Source organism: Alligator mississippiensis, chromosome 9, assembly GCF_030867095.1.
Source record: "Alligator mississippiensis isolate rAllMis1 chromosome 9, rAllMis1, whole genome shotgun sequence".
In the NCBI taxonomy this organism is placed as follows: domain Eukaryota; kingdom Metazoa; phylum Chordata; order Crocodylia; family Alligatoridae; genus Alligator; species Alligator mississippiensis.
The window spans coordinates 42,800,651-42,820,450 of record NC_081832.1 but is presented as its reverse complement, the minus strand read 5'-3'; the positions used below and the strand labels follow the sequence as shown (position 1 = coordinate 42,820,450).

At 40.3% G+C, this 19,800-nt stretch overlaps 1 protein-coding gene across 8 annotated transcripts in view; it reads left to right on the top strand.

Moving 5' to 3' along the window:
* The window catches only part of ANKHD1 (ankyrin repeat and KH domain containing 1), a 175,630-nt gene that overhangs the window by 74,948 nt on the left and 80,882 nt on the right, over positions 1 to 19,800 (top strand). For all 8 annotated transcript variants that reach the window (XM_059733404.1, XM_059733401.1, XM_059733400.1 and 5 more), the window contains exons 3-9: positions 3,206 to 3,362; positions 7,906 to 8,053; positions 9,033 to 9,180; positions 10,817 to 11,050; positions 13,663 to 13,757; positions 17,567 to 17,804; positions 19,243 to 19,434. In XM_059733404.1, coding sequence (XP_059589387.1) covers positions 3,206 to 3,362; positions 7,906 to 8,053; positions 9,033 to 9,180; positions 10,817 to 11,050; positions 13,663 to 13,757; positions 17,567 to 17,804; positions 19,243 to 19,434 — 1,212 coding nt within the window. The remainder of the gene's footprint in view (positions 1 to 3,205; positions 3,363 to 7,905; positions 8,054 to 9,032; positions 9,181 to 10,816; positions 11,051 to 13,662; positions 13,758 to 17,566; positions 17,805 to 19,242; positions 19,435 to 19,800) is intronic.

Genomic DNA, 19,800 nt, shown 5'->3' with positions numbered 1-19,800 from the left:
ACCCAAACTGGCTGGAGTGGGTTCTGTGTGCAGGGTGCATCCTGGACCAGCAGGAGCGAGTACGAAAAGGGGCACTGCATGTGGTGCATGTCCCAGGCTTTACCCTTGAGGCCAGGCCAGCGCATGTGAGTTGACTCAGACCTAGGGCTAGTGCTGGGAGCTGGATGATGGGTTTGTGGGAGAAATCTTTGATACCCCGGTGTAATTGACTTAGCAGGCAGAGCCAGCCTTGCTGAATTTGGCTTAGTGGTTTAGACTGCACTGGTAAAAATATTAATTTATATAAGTATTATATATTTTTAAAAGTCTATTCTATGAATAACCTAAGAATGCAGAAATGAAATAAGACCTCTAGCAGTATATATCCTCACTTTGTTTATGCAGATATAAACCTTGCCAATAAAACAGTCGCTGCACGCCAAGTCTACCTACCTACATAACCATAGCTCTGCTCCAATACAGATGACATCTTGCCAGCATCTGACTCTTCCAGAATTCTCAGCGTGACCTGGCTCTTTTTCTCCCATCACCTCTCATTTCTGTGCAGTTCTAGATAATACTGACTTCTCGTATTCCAGTGAGTGCTGTCAACTTCTTTCAAGAAAGGAGTTTTCCTTTCTTTTCTTCAGGAAAGAAGTTCATGGCCTTCAGCAAAGCAGTAGTTGGTTAAATTTCAGCATTTTAACTGCAATATGAATGACTTTGGTCTAGCAAAATAGGTTTCTCCTTTTCCAGAAAAATTACCAATTTTGAATGCAGAAAACTTAACTGGGTGAATAAAGTTTGTAATTATAAGCTTTTACTTAAGATTTTTTGCACTCTGCATTGGAAAATGGAAATCATTGATGAAATATTCTGGTTTCAAATAGTGGAATATAAGATTCAGTTATAAGTAATAAAGCTAGTATTTGTTTGTAAACAAAAGAATATTTATGTGATCCCAAAGAGATCCCTAAACTCATAGTTTGTAGAAACTGGATGTTCCATTGCTGGTCATTTAGATGAGCTTGCAATCATGGAACTTAAAGCATGGATGGTAAAGCTAATTTGTTAACCTCATTTCAGTCTGGTAAGTTTGTTGAAACATCAAAAAATGCAGGTGTTTCTCTGAAAGGATAATAAATCCATTTTTTTCAGGGAGAAAATGGGTGTTGAACTCCTGGTCTAAATGCAAAATAGTCTGGCTTGAACTTGTCATAGCAAAGTTGTTGCCATTTCGTATAAAACAAAACAACAGTCTGAATAGGTGTCCTCAGCACTTGAGCTTCTTTAAAGCTGTCCCTCTGACTGTACTCGGACAGCCTGTTCTGATTATTTAGTGAATCCAGAGATTGGAGTGACTCTTTGGGTTGGGATAACACAGTCTCCTGCAGCATGACTTAGAGCTGGTCTTTCTTCTAAGTAGAATGGGTAGTAGAGCATACGTTTGCTAGGCATGGCATCTGTATATTACATGCACTGAAAATTCCCATATTGGAAGAATAAATCGCTTTGCTATCTGATAAGGCAGCTGCTGCTTTCCTTGAAACATTGGCTTGCCTGCACATGAATCTGATTAGTTCTTCACTACTGTTTTTGGACAGTGATCGATCAAGAATTTTGGAGCCAAATATATAGAACCTTAGGTTTATAAATTTTCAACAGCAGCGTAGTGTCATTGAAAAATGTATATTTTTCATTTGAATTCGGTTATTTGTTTGACTCTTGGTCTAGGGTATTCTATCCTAAATTGTTTTCAGGTTGGAGAGTTTTGCAAACTCTAGGTTTCTTCATTGGTGAAAAGAGGAATTTGATGTCCTAATAAGTTTCCTGTGCCTCTAGTCTAGTGTATGAATCTCTGAAAAAACCTAGAAACCATATTTAAAATATGGTTACAATCTTTAGATGCTTAATAGAGTTATGAGCTGGAGAAAACAAAAACAAGGAATTTCAAAAGTAGGAAGAAGTGTGCATTCCAAATATTAAAAACGTGAGATTATGAAGAATAATTTTCTCAAGGTTTTATTTTTCTAGATCAGTCATACTTCAACCTGTTGAATAGTTTAAAAAGTCACTGATTCAGCAGTAGCAAAAGTAGTTCGTTGTGAGTAAACATGAGATACTGAATTACAGTAAAAGTAATTGTGCATGATACTGGAAACTGTTTCCTGATGCTTGACTAGTTGTAGATTAGGCCTTATGAACACTGCAGGGACAACTGTGCTAGGGTGTTTGCAGATGTTCAGCATGTCTTAAAAACTGTACATACATGTACCACTCTGCTGCTATGGATCTCCAAGGTGGGCACTTTGAATATCTACAGTGGCAATTTTGTGTAAGTTATGTTTCTTTCCTTTTAAAGAAACTGGAATCAATACTGTCAATCATGATATTTGTATTCTTCAAACCTAAAATGTATATACATTTTTGAGACTCCCTGTATCAATAGATAGGATTTTAGTCATGTATATATCCTTTGGTAAAATGAGTTGTATTGGGTAAGCATATAAGTCAAATTTAGTAGAATCTTTCATCAGTAATGAAAAGATATACATAGTTGGTATGTAAGTGGCATTGTGACGAATGAGGTAAATTTTCTGAGGATAAAAACTGTACTGTGGTTAGATGAACACCTTTATATCTAAATTGTGCCTGTATTTGGACCTTTCTACTTAAGAACTCGATTTTTCCAGTAATTTACTATAAATTAAATGTTTTCAAACGTGTTACATTTATTTGTACTGAGAACTAATTCCAAAGTAAAGTGCTTACATTTTATATTTGTTACTTCTGGAGTTATTTATAGGAGAGGAGCATTTGAAAATTTGGAGTGAAAAAATCTTCATATTGAAGAACCTCAACAGTTGCATGGAATTACATAAAAGTTTCCCAAAGATTTGCCTTTGGGCTTGGTCCTGTGCTTGTTCTCAGTCCTAGAAAGTCTTTTTTCCCCTCCAAAAAGCTGAAAGCCTGAAACTGGGGGCATAATGAAATAGTCAACTTAAAAAATAAAAATAATTTTACTACTGTGCTATAATTACACTTTCAGATCAGAGAAAGACAGATGTTAACTTATAACTTTAATTATATGCAATTTTTCCAGCATGTTTGCAAATTATTTTTAACTAATAGTGCATGTGGCTGAAATTTAAAATAGTGTTTTTGCATTTTTTTTTTGTGTGTGGCTTTCATACTAACCTGATTGATGAACGAACATACACTGAAGGAATTGGTAAATTATCCACTGCCGATGGTAAAGCCTTCGCAGATCCTGAGGTGCTCCGAAGACTGACATCATCTGTCAGCTGTGCGTTGGATGAAGCTGCTGCTGCATTGACCCGGATGAGAGCAGAGAACAATCACAATGCAGGACAAGTAGACAAGTATGTATTTAATTACTCAAATTTTCATATAAACTTATGGTATGTACATTTTCAGTTTGTACGTTTCACCTTTTTGCAATTTGAGTGTTCTGTAATATCAGCAATTCTTAACTCATGACCAGCGATCTGGGATTTTCATTTGTCACAGAAAAATGTGGATTTTTCTCCTTTAAAGGAGAAAAATGTGGAAAACGGTGGATTTCCCCTTGCAGTCTGGCAAAATTTCAGCCTGCAAGGGGCTGCTTGGGGGGGGGGGGGGGGTGCCACGCCTATGTGTGTGCACATGAATGTAGCAGCCAGGCAGTGGTGGAGAACAGCTCCTTCCAGGTAAGTTGGGGGGGGGGGTGTACATAGGCAATGTGGGAGAGGAGGGGAAGCACAGGTGACGCAGGTTGGGGGGAGGCACATTCCTCCCCCCCCTCCCGATTTCTGTGCCCACATTGGGGCTTGGAGCTGCAACCTGGCCAGACCAGCTCTGGGCAGGAGCAGCTTCTGTGGCCCAGTGGGCAGGACCCAGTATGGGAGGGAGGGCTGTGTCAGTCAGGCCACCAAGGTGAGGTGAGACCTGCCTGCCTGGCAGGAGTTTGTGGGGTGGGGTGTACAACTCTGTGCTGCCACCATGCGTCACCATGGTGGCATGGCATTCCCTCCCACACTGAGTCCCATTGACTGGGCTGCAGATGGGACCCAACCAGGCTGGTCCGACCAGGCTGCAACCCTGCAGTCCACTGGGTGCAGAAATCATCTGGGGATGGTATGTGCCTGCCTTCCTTGTCGCCTGAGCCCACACCCCTCCTCCCCCTTTCCCCACATACCCACCCCCTTCCTCACACATTGGGGGCTAGGGCCTGGGGGTAGGGGGCAGTGGGTCAGGAGTGAGGTATACCAGAAGGGCTGGGGAGTGTGGGGGGCTGTGGGTTGGGAGTGAGGTACACTGGGAAGGCCAGGGGGCTGTGGGTCAAGAGTGAAGAGCACCAGTAGGGTTTGGCGGGGGGGGGGGTATGGGTTGTGAGTTAGAGGCACTGGTGGGGATGGGGGACCATGGGTCGGGAGTGAAGGTCACCGGGGGCGGAGTTGGAGGCTGTGGGTTTGAAGTGAGGGGAACTGACATATCAAAGCTGCTAAGTGCTGCAAAGGGGGTCTGGGGTGGGGGGGGGAGCATCTGCAACTGGACCCATGTCCTGGTGAGTGAAGGGGCAGAGGGAGCTCTTGCTCTGAAAAAAACAAAATCAAATGCCAGAATGTATAGGTATTTAGAATGTATTTTATTATAATGACTGAGGCAGTGGTAGGCTTCCAAATTGCTTTAAAATTGTAAATATATCAATAAAAATTGTATTCAGTTGATACCTATATATATAGTGATGTTTTATTTAATCATGGAAAAACATGGATTTGGGGGTTTTTAATCGGATAATTTTGTGTTTTGTTAGAGAATTTTGGATTTTTAAATGGAGAAAACCAGAATCTCTGCTAATGATGGAACTTGTTTTCCTATTTAATAGCGGCCAGTTTTCAAATCTCAAACGCTAAAAAGTCATAACATTTCACACAGTGTTACGTGCAGTTTAACCACTGGAATTGTCTAGAAAATTTTAAATTCATAGAAATCATTTTGGTTTTGGGAATAGCAGTGGACAATTCCTAAACTGATAGCAAACTAGAGGAGTTTTATTAAAAGTGTGTTTTAACTAGAAGTCAACTCGCCAGTTAATCTTGAGTTAATGGAAAGCAAGTTTTGTCCAAGATAAAATTAAGTAGTCTAGGGCTCAAACAAATCTATGTTATGAATTAGGATGAGATCTTTATGATCAAATTAGATTATTCGAAAGCCATCTTTAGAAGTGCTTCTTGGATCTTGCTGTAGCTTCTGGGCTGGCTTAGGCATAGTGCTGACAACGTGGGCCAAGAGTCTCATCCAGAATGTCAGTCCCCATGTCAGTTGTAGATTTAACACCTGGGTGTTTTTAAGTATCTGTTGTAGTTATTTAAATTTTTGGACAAAAGGTTCAGTCTGGTAAATGATGTGTGGGAAGTTCTTATCTAGGAAGCAACAATACTTTCATTGTTAGAGAGAGGGAGAAGTCTCTTCTAATTTTTAACTAATTGTCATAATTGGGGGGGGGCAGAGTTTCTGAGGTAAACAGTGCATTTCTTCCTGCCTAAGATTATACACCTGGAGGGTCACAGCTGAGAAATTTTTGGAGCAAGTTTGCATATGCAGAATAAAAGAAAAAGGCAAACTTCCTCCAAATGCGCCTTTGAAAAATAAAATCCCTTATCTTTATTCCTTGTGTAGGAGAAGGCACATGGCTTTTCTCTCTCAAGCTAGTGGGAATTTAAAAGTAGTCTAAGTTTTAGTTGCTTGCAAGTCATCAGTACCCTGCCTACATTATATAATAGTTACATTATTATTATTATTATTATTATTATTATTACTACTACTACTATTATAATACATTTATTAATAATGGATTATTGAAACGAGTGCACCTGAATTGGTGGTGAACATGGCTTGACCTTGTTCACACTTGCAGATAAAGATCATTCAGCACTGGTTCAGTTGCATCTATTGCTGACTCTGTCAGAATTGAGCTTTCAGTGCAGAGTAAGACTTAAAGGACAAATAACTTCAAATTATTTTAAGACCAGTGGCTGTTTTTTTCCAGTTTGCTTCGGGTCATGTTTGTTTGTGGCCTAAGATCCTTGTTTTGTTTTACCCAACTGTAGTTTCCAGTGGCATACTATAAAGGAGATTTTTGCTTTGTTTTTGAAGCCCAAATAAGGTACTTTTTTATTATGCCAGTATCCTCCTTAGACTCAACTCCTGTCATGCATCCTTTTTAATATTTTAGTTTGAGGTATTTGAGGTTTTTCAGTCAACATTGTTGTCTGGAAGAGGTGTTAAATACACTATACTTTCCATAGTAATGTCTCAAGGCTGTTTAAACACTGTGTAAAGAGTTTTGAGGTCTTTAATGGTACCAAGATCCTGAGTTATGCCATGCTGAATAGTAATTACAAGTAAGAATTTTTGCTCTTTTAATTAAAGCAATAGCTGTAATTAAGGACAATTTTAATTAAATGATTCCACTTGTATATAATTTTTTTATGCTGCTAATAATTTGGGGTCTAAAAACTCTTCTTCAGAAGCCCATGCTTATTTATTTTTTTTCCCTCAGAATTGGGATCCTGAGGGAGCAAACTACCGAGCGCTCATTCTCCCTATGCTATAACTTGTAATTGTGCAGTGTAATGGAATGAGAGATGAAGCGCATGGGAAAACAGTGTAGTAATACCATGGTAGTTTCTTCCTCTTTGTGATTTAGACCTCATTTTCACACCTCATTCTTATTGCCCAGTTCTTCCTCCTTCACTGTTCATGCTTTTCGCATGCTGCTTGGACATTCAGTAGATCTTCTCCAGTGCTGGCTCAGCCATGACATTTATGTTTTTCCCACATTTAGGTCTTTGTTTTTATTCAATAACAATAAATATCCAATGCCCTAAGGGCTGATTTTAGTAAGTCCTAGTTGAGGTGGAATAAATATAACATGGACTATTAGAATAAACATACTTAAATTCTTCAAAATATTTTAAAACTTGGTTAACGATTTGGTAGGTCAAAAATCATATTACGAGATATTTCCAGTAATATTTCTAATTTACAAAACTTGTCTAAATTTTTAAATAAAAAAGGATACTTGGAACAAATTACTTCAGAGTACAGAATAGGAAATAGTCTTATGCTTAGAGCAGAGGACTGGAATTAGGAGGCCTGGTTTAGTCTTTGTTCTGTGGTATTAATTACTGTGACTTTCAACCGTTTACTTTGGCCTTTTCTCTTATACTGGGAATTTGCCTTAGTTCTTGGACTTGATGGCTAGCTACTGTCACAGCTGCATTGGTGCAAACCCCAGGTGTATACAAAGGAATCTATGATTTGCACAGTTGAATTAATATCTGTTTGATGTAGCTATGTTGTTGTAAATTAGGATATGTCTTGTTTGAACTTGGGCTTAGCATCAAACTTCCATGTCAGTTGATTGTGGGAATTGGGGCTAACTTCAACTGTAGACAAGGGACCAGATCCTACTGTACCCGTTAGGCTCATAATTTTCCACTCTGCTTGAATCTCTGGAAAACTGTTAATACAAAAGATGACAACTGGATCCTTCACTTTGCAGTTTTCTTGTGATACACTTTTTTCAGGCTAAGATGACAGCATGTTACAAAATTAGATGTATTAATGGATTTTCAAGGACTTTCAATAGGGCAGAATAGGCAGAGTAAGATGTGGCCAAAACCCCCTGTCCTTCCCAGTCTGTCTATAAAAAGGCGTTATCTCCTATGTAGGTAGTGAGTCTCATCTTTCTATATTTTTCTGGTAAAATGCTTCAAGTATTAACAGCCAGCTAATGTGTCTAGTTCACTTAGGTGAAAGTCTTCTGTTGTGCATTTGATTTTATTGTATCAAAACCGACTACCTGCCTCTTGTGGAATTGTGCATGCGTTTTGATTATACGGTAAACTATTTTTCCAGCCGCAGTTTGGCAGAAGCATGCTCAGATGGGGATGTAAATGCTGTTCGGAAGCTATTGGATGAAGGAAGAAATGTAAATGAACATACTGAAGAAGGGGAGAGCCTTCTTTGCTTGGCCTGTTCAGCTGGGTATTATGAATTGGCACAAGTAAGTAGGAAATGCACAATAACTTATGATCTAACCTCAGGGAGTATTATACAGCTGAGGTACTTTGACAAGTAAAAGTTTTACACCTTTTGATTAGGAAAATGTTGTTTTCTAAATTGGAGTATTAAGTAAAACAACAAATACCGTTAACTTTTTACTGCATGTAAAGGTTACTGCTGTAAACATTGTCAGGTTTTTCACTAAATTATGCCTTTTATATAAGGGTAGGTAATAAATTTATATTGCAACATAAATTATACTGTTTAAAAGGTATGTCCTGTATATTATCTTTGATCTACCTCTAGTTTCCTGGCATATTAGATGAAGTCTACTTCTATGGCCAAGTATGTTTAAAGTCTAACCTCTGAAGATTACTACAAAACAAAAAAATTACTTTACTTTTTTGTTTTATGTTATCACTTTCTCAGTTGCTTTTATTTTTTTTTTTTCTCGTGGCTTACATACCTACATTAACTAAATTCTGACCCCAGGGCCAGTTTTGCATTGTATCCTGATTCTACCTTCTCCACTGATGGCAATTACTAATAGTGGATTACAAATAATGAAGAAGCCCAGTTTAATTTGCTTATCTCTAACTTGGTGTGCTACAAGAAACCTGTTTACTTGGGTATGGAAATAATTGTTCTGGAATCATTAACATGCGTGTAAAAGTTATCAGTTGTAACACTTTTTTTACGCTTTATCTGGAATAGTATATTGCAATATTTTCTTTCTTTTTTTAATTCATAAATATGACAGCATAAAAGGAAAACAGTATAGTCCTTTGCTTCAGTCAGTGTATGTAGCAATCACAATTTGGCTTTAGACAGATCCATACCTACTTGTCTCCCAGCGCTTTCATAGAGAGTTTAGAAGTAGGGAAGGGAAGTGAAATAGATCGATTCCAAGTTCTAAATGCTACCTGTAGCTTTTAACTCTGGTGTTTAAGAACTAAGTGAACTTGTTCTGCTTTATATAGGTGTTACTAGCGATGCATGCAAACGTTGAAGATCGAGGGAATAAAGGAGACATAACTCCATTGATGGCAGCTGCCAGTGGAGGCTATGTTGACATTGTAAAATTGCTTCTTGTTCATTGTGCCGATGTCAATGCTCAGTCTTCAACAGGTAAGTGTGGAATCGCTGGTGGGAGAACTAACCAGATTGGCACATGTTAATCAGCCTCTTCCTCTGATTTGCATGTTTGGGAGGATCTGGTATCCACGTGCATTTGTTACAGAAAATAGTGTGTGAACTACTTAAAAGTATATAGCAAACTTCACTATTACATATTTTTAATAAACATTCCTGTTCAGTGCTTTACCTGAACCTAAACTGCTGAATGAAACGAGATGGTATTTCTTTAAAGTTGATGTTAACTTTAATGTAAAGTCATTTAATCCAGTGAGGAATAGTCCAAAGCAATATTTCAGGGTTGGCAATAAAATATACCAATTTTAGGTTGTTTTTTTTTCTTATTTAGTGTTATAATTCAGTAATTAATACTTGCGTTTCCTTAGTATGATAGTGGTATGTTAAGAAGAAATCCAAGCAAAAACATAGCGTCATGTTTCCATGCGTCAAGAAACTAACCTTGACTAAAATGTTTGGAATTAATTTGAGACCTGAGGAAGAATGCCCTGCATTTAAAAACTATTCTAACCATGCAGATGCAGTTGGTTCAGTACATAATAGCACCTACAAAAATCCTTGCCTGGCACTCGTTAGTTCTTGGGGTTTTTTGTTTTTTTCCAAATTAAATGGTTAAATGTAACCCCTTTGTTCAGACTTTAAAAAAGAACTAGCACCTGAATTCCAATTTGTACTTCTATCCAGATTGCTATTGTAAACTGAAATAGAACCAGTTTCAAAAGTTGATTTTTAAAATTAGGAAAAAAATAATTTGGTTGTTTGAGTTGGTTGGCTGAAAATAAGGTCTGATGCTTTAAATGAATACCATTTCTGGAAACTAAATTTGTTGAGTGATTTTCCCCCCCCCCCCCCCCCCCCCCCCCCCGTTTACATTTTTCTTCGTAATGTGTTAATATGTGCTTAGGCTAGTTCCAGAAGTCTTCTGACATATATCTGTCTAATTAGAGTACAAAAGCAATATGTTGCTTTTAACTATAAAATAGACCATTTTGCATAATAAAGAATTAACTAACCATGAGTTTCAAATACATAGGGACTGTAAGAATCAATAATAACAAATTGCAGTAAATATTACATTACAGCTTAATTACAGGAAAATTTGCAACAAGTTGCAGGCATGTCATGATTGCAAAACTAGAGTGGAGAGACTGGAATGCTAAGGAAGCTCATTGCAGTCTAAAAGAAGGAAAGAAACTGACATAAGTTATTTAGTGGCATCTTGAATGACTTCTGCCAGCACTGGATATGTGTTAGAGCTGTGATTTAAAAATCACAAAAGCTCTGGAGAGGGAAGATGGTGAATCTAGTCTGCTGAAATGTTCTAAGGTACTTATGGTCAAGCTCCTCTTGAAAATGAAGATGGGGAATGAAACTGTGCTTAGAGGTATTGCATTTGAACAGGTAAATGAGTGCTTGACAAAATCACTGAAAGTGTTTTACCAATTTAGAAACTTGAATTCTGGGAGGTAGGGAAGGTGGTACAGGAATGGTGCAAGAGAGGCTAAATAAAATAGTCTCAATATTTAAGTAGATTTATTTTACATTTTGGGACTGGTTAAGGCATGAAGGATTACATTTATTGTAAGTTTTTGTATGTTTTCCCTTCTCTTAGGAAACACAGCACTCACTTACGCCTGTGCTGGAGGATTTGTTGACATAGTAAAAGTGCTGTTGAAAGCAGGTGCTAATATAGAAGATCATAATGAGAATGGACATACCCCCTTAATGGAAGCAGCCAGTGCAGGTCATGTTGAGGTTGCAAGAGTACTGTTGGAATATGGTGCAGGAATCAACACTCACTCCAATGAGTTCAAAGAAAGTGCACTTACACTGGCATGCTATAAAGGTATAATATTTAAATATGTTTAAGAAGAAATGTTATTGTGTTTGCACTTGCATGTAGTGCCATGTTCTTTTAAATTGTATGATATGCACTATGGTTAATTTTGTGCTCAGTCTAAAATTTCCAGGCAGCCTTTGACATGGTTAGAAATTTCTTAAATAACCTAACCAGAGCAGTGCTATTTTGAATTTAGTTTATTAAAGTCAGAAACTGAGGTTAAGTTGCAGCAACCCTTCTTTCCTATTACGTTCCCTGCTAGAATGTGAAATAATCATATGAACTTATGCATTAGACTTCATCGTGGACCGATGAATAAAAAACTGAGTTCCTGCACCTAGTATTTGGGGGTAAAATATTTTAAAAAGTTGCCATCTTCAGAGTCTTCCTCCATTTAGATTTTGTTTGTAGATTTTTATACAGGAGATTTGGAATCTTTTGACCAGCAGTATCTCCAGACTGTCTTTGATCTCTGCGTTCCCATGCCCTGACCACCCACCTACTTACTAAACAGCATATAGAACAGATTGGCCTTAGTTTACCTTTCAGTGTCAATTTACCACAAATTCCACAGGCAGACAAAGTTCTTTGGGTGAATCTGATATCTTTTATTAGATCAGGGGTTGTCAACCAGGGGTACACGGAAAGGGGCTCGCTAGAGGGTATGGGTGGGTGGGGATGAAGCGCTACCACCCACCACCCTGTGCCGCCACCTCCCGGGGGTGGGGGCAGTGGCTTCCCTCTGCGGGCCTCGCAGATGCTGCCCAGCTGGCCAGAATGCAGGGGGTGGTGAAACTTGCATGCAGCGGCAGCTGCCACCACCTTACACCACTGCTGTGTGCATTGTGCATAGAGTGCTTTTCTTTAATCTTTACTAATCTTTTAGGAGCCTCTGGGAACCCCATAAGATTGGGCCTCTAATTTAGTCCATGGCCTGTTGTGACCTATTTATAAAACTTTTCTATAAAGGTTACGTGAATATATTGTCTCATAGTATATAATTAGAAGTTATAATCCCTATTCCATCATGATATCTTTGAGCTTTAACATGAATTAAAACTATTTGTATACATTTGTTTGTTTTTTAATGCATCTTAACAAAAATAAAAAATATGATGAAATCAAAAAATCTGACTTAAATAAAAAATGAGTTTTTTGGGGTTTGGTTGGTGGTTTGGTTGTTTATTTATTTTATCTACCCTGATGAAGGGGCAGTTGCCATCTTGTTTGCTGGTTGCCCTTTGTGCAGCCTTGCCCCCTCTGTGTTGATTGGTGGAGAGGCCCTGGCAGTGGGGAGCAGGGATGAGCAGGCAGCCATCATCTTGTCTGCTGCATTTCATACTGCCCCACCAGCCAGTGGCTTCCTCTCCTGGCAGTGAGGAAGTCTAGTTCCCCCTGGGAAGCCAGCATTGTATTTTTATTAATTTTTTTTGTTGTTTGTGAAATCTGCAAAAATTAACAATTCCAGATTTTGCAGTTTTCCCAAAATTTGCAAAACTGCAAATTAAGTGGGTCCCTAATAATGGACCCCCCCCCCTTGATTTTTGTCTCTGGGGTGAGAAACTGGAGATAACCAAGAACAATATTAATGGTAGTTAAACAAATAATGATGAAGAACTTTCACCAGTACAGTAGACTTTTGGTCTCTGAAGGGTAGTATACTTGATCCTTTATATACCATGAGTGCAGTTTTATGTTGAAAAGATGATCTGAAAGAAATGACTGTGGCCAGAGGTTCAGGATACATTGATTTAGTTGTCAGTGCAGCACAAACTTCCTGTGTCGCTTTCAGTGAGCCACTTAAACTACCCTCTGGCCTTAGCTTCCCTGTAGGGAAAGATAATAAAACTCATTAATTGTGAGGTATACAGCTATTAGAGCGAGAGAGGCCATAAAAACACCTAGATGGTGTTGGGGGTTGGGGTGGGTTTTTTTTGGTTTGTTGGGTGGGTTTTTTTGTTTGTTTGTTTTTTTTGCACTGAATAAAATGTGATTGATATAGGTGAAAGTAGAAGGCAGGGCATGGTAGCACTTTAAAGATAAACAGGTTCAGAAAGGCATAAACTTTCATAGGTAGCAGTCTATTTTTATCAGATGCGATGAATGGACCTAAATTGAAATGGAGCACAAAAAAAATTGAATGCTACTGTGGTAAAAGAAAGGTTAAGTACTTTGTAGCTTTCTCCTGGTAAGCTTTTTGTCCTCTAAATAAGATGTTTCTTCTCAACATTTTTTTTTTTTAATTTGAAGATAAATTCTAAGTAGGAATACTTAAGTTACTGAGGCTTAAAAGACAGACTTGCTAATTTGTTTATAGTTGTCAGTGTTGGAACAGCATTTTTCTGTCTCTTTATCAAGCTTGATTAATTAGTTAAAAGAAACTCTAATAACTTTGTGTAGTCAAAAGGTAATATCTCCTGGATAAAACTGCTGTCCTAAAGTTGTCATCTGTTTGTGCATTGTAATTGTTTTGACATTCTTAAAAGTGTTGTGGTTTACATATTACAATTACATAAACTTGGAATCTGCAAGCACTTAAATTATGATATTTGAGAATTCTGACTGAACCATGTAAAGCTTGGAATAAACTAATTAATTTTGTTCTGTTTTATCTGAAGGCCATTTAGATATGGTTCGCTTTCTGCTTGAAGCCGGAGCTGATCAAGAACATAAAACAGATGAGATGCATACAGCTCTAATGGAGGCCTGCATGGTAAATAGCCTTTACTGAATCAGCTTGGTTGAAAAAGTGGTAAAAGGAATTGGGGTGAAATAAAACAAGTTTTTATAGATCAGACATCCAAAATAACTTTTTTTTTAGTTGTCCTTCTAGGCAGATCTCTAAAATATATTTTAAAGAAAACTGCATAGCTCTCACTTCTTACTTTCTGGAGGCAAAAAAAATGTCAAGAAGTTTATATGTAGCTTTTCCTGCTGTACAGTATAGAATGCAGTTGACTTGTAGTGTTGAGGAATAATTCAGCAGTTTAAACAGCCAAAGCCATTTACTCCTGTGTTTTGAACATGAAGATACTGAGGAGGAAGGCTGCTTGTATTCTAAATACATTTTTACAGACTCATCCTTGTTAAGAGAGCTTTCCAGTAGTGTCTCGAGCATCATAACATGTATATTATCCTATGTTTTTCTCACCTTCTCTAGAGGAAAAAATGAGTGGGGTGCCATGTTTTGGTATGGGATTTTTTTTTGTTCTAGCTTTTTAAGATGTTTCTATGTCTTTTTCACACACAAGTGTGGTCTTCCACTTGGCATGGAAGATGAGGTGATTTGTGAGAGTGTTCAGTTCCTAGGGCAAATCATATTATTTAGGATCAGCTTTAGAACAAAAACGTGGCTTCCTGCAGGGATGATTTTTACCTTTTTTCTGTAAAGTGTCATCTTGTCAAAGGAACATCTGTGGTCTTCATACTAGAGCTTGAGATGGTCTTTTTTGATAACCGTGGGCCAGACTAAGTAGACGTGTGTGTGATCTGCTTATTGCTGTCACTTGAGTCTGTGTTGTATCTGAGTTGAACTGGTCAGATGTGTAGACTTGGAAAAGAACTGAAGAGGAAATTGATCTGTGTGGCTTTCCATAAATAAGATTAAGTGATAGGGGAGCAGCGTCTATTGCTATTTGTTGGATATGGCCCAGACATGTTCTGGTTCAAGTGAGACGACAGTATTTTAAGGTCAACAATGTTGAATTGCTACACAGTGGTTTAGAAGGATGAGAATAAATTACTATCCTTTGCACCCAAGGGATTTTCAATTTGTCCTGATCTGAGTTCAGATTGTATTGGGTCTATTTATTAACTTTAGTTGAATTGAACTTGTAGTTGACTTTTTGGGGGGTAAAGTCTCTCCTGAATATTGCTTTGTTTAAATGTAAGGGAAAACTGCAGTTCAACAAGATACTTAAACATTTGCTTAAATCAAATTTATTGAAATAATGTTCTGAACTGAGGTTTTAAAGTGTTTGGGAGGGAAAGAGTTGTTCATTGTCTTGTTCCCATTTGATCAGAATTTTGTTGAATTAATTGATTTCTGTAATGGGCATCAGCAGTCATCTTGGGATCATACAAAGAAGCTGTGCTTCAGGACTGTGTGTGTTAAGACCTGAACCACAATCTAAGCATTTGGGCTGCTTGCCCAAATGGAAAAAAAAAAACTTCACTTCAGACTGCATGCACTCCCATGCTGAACCCAGCGTATGCCCAGAAGAGGCAGTGCATTAGTTGGACCCAGCTCACTCAATGTATGTATAGATCAGGTACTTCAGTGAGGCTTTTGGTGCTTTTATCTAATAGCTGATTGACTCAACTATTAGATAAGAGCCAAAAAGCCTTGCTAAAGCACCTGATATATACAGATCCTGCAGAGCTGGGTTGAAAATAACGTGCTGCTGCTTCTGATAAAGTGTGTGTTTTGGAGTTTTTTTGTTTTTGTTTTTTTAAATGTGTGCAAGCAGGCTTAAAGACCTAAAGCACTAAGTGCAGCAGGAGGTCATTCATGTGGCCCAGGGGCCTGTGACCCCTGTTGGTGTGGCCCCTGCTGGTGTGGCCTGCAGGGCATATCCTGTTTCTTAGAAGTTGGACAGACTTGTTTTTTTTATAAGTAGGACCTGGTTTAAATTGTTTTCACTTTTTCCTGAAAATCACAAAATTAAGCAATTTTCCCCTGCCGCCGCCACCCCCCCCCCCCCCCCCCCCCCCCCCCGTGAAAAATGAGATTTGCAGTGAAGTGCCAAGATAGGGCTGTTTGCTGGGCAGTTCTCCAGCAAGCAGCCATATTATGTAGGGGTGTGCAAAACGGGCCATATCCAAATCCGAATCAAATTCGGCCCGAATTGCAGACAGTGATTTGATTTGTTGATTCGGATCACTGTCCTGACTCCATTTGGCCGAATCTGAAGATTCGATGCTGATTCAGAGAATCAGCAATTTGGCCATAGACACAGCTTTAAATGTTTTGTCTACATACTTCAAGGTACCAGGCTCGGGTTGTGAACGCTGAGATGGTGGGGCAGATGGAGTGTCCCACAGGAGCATGGGGGGGCCCCCCCATGTTCTCAGCAGCAGACCCGGAAGCGGACTGGAAGTATTTCTGGTCCGCTTCCAGGTCTGCCACCAAGTGCGTGGGGGATCTCCCTCATCCCCCTCCCCCTCTGCACTGGCTTAACAGTTGGCCACAGGGGGACCCTGGGTGCCCCCCCAGACCCAGGAGGCACCGGTTGCTGGGGGCTCCCTGTATGCTCCATGGTGGACCAAAAGTGCTTTTGGTCCACTTCCAGGTCTGCCACCAAGCACGCTGGGGACCCCTGCATGCTCCTGTGGGGCATTCCATCTGCCCCACCATCTCAGCATTCATGAGCTGCCTGGTACCTTCAGGTATGTAGGAAAGACATTTCAAGCTGTGTATGTGTCTGTATCATCGAATCTCTCTGAATCGATTCGGAGGGTTCCAGTTCAATTTGGAGAGATTAAAGGGTCTTCTGATTCAATTTGGATTCAGAGATTCGACCGCCGAATTGAACTGAATCTCCGCCTGATCAAATCAGTGACTGAAGCTTCGCACAGCCCTAATATCATGGCATTTCTTTGAAACAAATTGGCTGCTGCAAGCTGGGGAATACTTTACCCAGCCAGCAGCAAAAGCCTAGTTGCCCACAGGAGTGGGGAGGGGGTAGCAAAAGGGACAGAGGGAGGAGAGACCTTGGGAAGCAGCCTGGTGTCCTGGTAGCAACCAGAAAGCAGCAGGGCAAGCAAGAGAGGGGGAGGGTGAAAGGTGAGGGAGCTAGTTCCCATAGGCTGTGAGGTTAAGGAGGAAAACAGTAGACTACCTAATGGTTCATCTGTTAAGCAATTAACTCCCTCCCAGTCCAGGGCTTCAGTGGGCTGTATTGTCTGGCTTGACTTGCCACCACCTCCACCCCTCACCTCTCTGTCAAAGGTCCCTGGGCGGGGCTCGCAGCAGCAGCTGTCTGAGCTGCTGTATTGTTGGTTAACCATTTAACCAATACAGTTAGAGGAGGTTAAATGAATAATTTTTAAAACTATTTATAGCTCTACTGTCTTACCACATTCACTTTTTTATTATTGGCAGTGGTCACTGACTGTGGGAGGATTACTTAGCTTAAAAATTATTTTTAGCATATCCTGTATCATAGATATTACTATAGTGCCTAGCATGCTTTTCAGTGCAAGTATATAAGAAGTCCTAAATCTCTGACAATAAAAAAACTAATTGTTTTTAAATTGCATTGTTTTAGCTGAATCAAGAGTTTTTTAAGTTTGTTTATTAGTAGCAACACTTGTAATAATGTTGTACGTTCCTTTTCTAATGGAACCCAGTGATTTTGTGTTTTGTACTCTAGAACAATATTTTACTTATCTCAGATCTACCAGATGGATTTTTTTATAATTCCATTTTCCAGACCCTGGTGTGATAAGTTCTGTAACAATAGCGTCTTAATTGAATTGGAATGTTTCTGATTTTGTCTTTAACACCTGCTCTATTCTTAGGATGGACATGTGGAAGTAGCTCGTTTGCTTTTAGACAGCGGTGCTCAAGTGAACATGCCTGCAGATTCATTTGAATCTCCATTGACACTGGCTGCTTGTGGTGGACATGTAGAGCTAGCAGCTCTACTGATAGAAAGGGGAGCAAATCTTGAGGAAGTTAACGATGAAGGCTATACTCCGCTGATGGAAGCTGCCCGAGAAGGCCATGAGGAGATGGTGGCATTGCTACTAGCACAAGGTGGGACAAGAGTTATAAATTACTGGTTTTTTGGACCTTAATAGTAGTTTTTAGCATTACTGTTAGGGGTGCACCGATAAAGATTTTTTGGGCTGCTGCTGGTGGCCGATTATTAATGAGACATATAGGCTGATACAAGTCTGATTGCTGATATGCAGCCCAGCATCTTGGAGAGCAGCATCCAACTGATAAGTCTGTTGGGGGTGGGAAGAGGGGCATGCAGATCGAGGCCCCTGTGGTGTGGGAGTGAGTGGGACTGGGTGTAGGACAGAGCCATGAGTGGCTCATCTGGGAGAGGTGGGGGTGGCTTCTGCCACTGCACACACCCCCAGAGGAGCCATAGGGAGCATGTGCCCCCTGAATCTGTGCATGGGGTGAGGGCAGGCTTGGGGCACAGGGCTCTTCCTGGCAGAGGAGCTGGGTCTGGGCTGTGCTCAGGACAGGTAGTGGTGGTGCTGGGAGTGGGAGCTACCACCCTGTAGGTCCTCCTCCCAGCACTGCCACTTCCCACTCCGAGCATAGCCCTGGCCCAGCCCTGCCACCAGGAAGAGCCCAGCACCATCCCTGGTCCCAGCCTTTAGCAACAGCCTGTCCTTGCCCTGCACACAGATCTGGGGGGTTCATGCCCCCCATGGCTCCCACAGTGTGTTTATTGGTGGGAGCAGTCTTATGCCCCCTGACAAGCTGCTTGCGACTGTCCTGTGTTGCGGGGGCTTCGATGCCCCCCCCCCCCCTCCCCGCAAGCCCTCCCAACAGACTTACCAGCCAGATGTTGCTCTCCAAGCTGCCAGCCTGGCCCTGTGCATGCTGTGGCTGCGCATGCATGTGGTGTTTATTGGTGACATTGGTGACATCAGCCAAAAAAAGCCAATTGCCAATAATGTCAATTTTTGTTTTATCGGTGCTGATATGATATGAACTGATGTATTGGTGTACCTCTACTTACAGTAATCTTACTTTAAATAACTAAGTATTGACCTTACTTGTCAGAGTACAAAGGCCTGTTAGGGTTTGCCATTGAACGTGACTGTAAAATTGCTTTGTCTATAAAAGGTTGTCCAATTGGCAACTACAGGACTGTATGCAGCCTGAAAATTATTAACTTGTAAACTGCATATCCCAACTGGTTGTCACTCCCCTCCATCACTCTTGCTGCTGCTGCAGCTGGGATCTAGAGGCTTACACACCCTCCTACAGCTTCTACTTCTTGCCCTCACTCTCTGGGGGGGGGGCAGTGTGGTACAACCTGCCTGCTTTGGTGGGGTGGTTGGGGAGGACCCATGTAGTATGTGGCTGCTCAGATGTTGATTAGTCCTAGTGCATGGGAAGAATCAAACTCTCAAGTTATACTGGCTAGAAAACTGAACTGAATGTGAAGAGAGATGCCCATGATGTTGACCTGCCTGACTTGATTGATAATTGAACCTCTGTTTCTTAGGAGCAAATATAAATGCACAGACAGAAGAAACGCAGGAAACAGCTCTTACCCTGGCATGCTGTGGAGGATTCTCTGAAGTAGCTGACTTTCTTATTAAGGCCGGAGCTGATATAGAACTTGGTTGCTCTACACCTTTAATGGAGGCTGCTCAAGAGGGTCACCTTGAATTAGTGAAATATTTACTGGCAGCAGGTATGTTGACAAAGTACTAAGTGGCTGCCATAAAGGTAATTTAGACCATGCTAATCCTAAACCAGTGTTTCTCAACCTTTTAAGTAGCAAGTACCCCCTAACTTCTGAAAACTTTAACAAGTACTGCAACACTCAATTTTCCAGGGGATTTTATATTTACAGACTAATGTGCCATATGTTGAAAGAAGGCCTGCATCTATAAGGCCGTGCTATGACAGATGTCTGATCTGGTGTGGGTAGGGTTGCCACCTTTTACACCAGGGGTGCACACCAAGTATGTAGCTGGGCTAGAGGTCGTGTTGGCCAAAGCTAAGAGGGCTGAATGCCAAATTATTCCTGGGGAATTTTTTTCCATAGTTTTAAGAG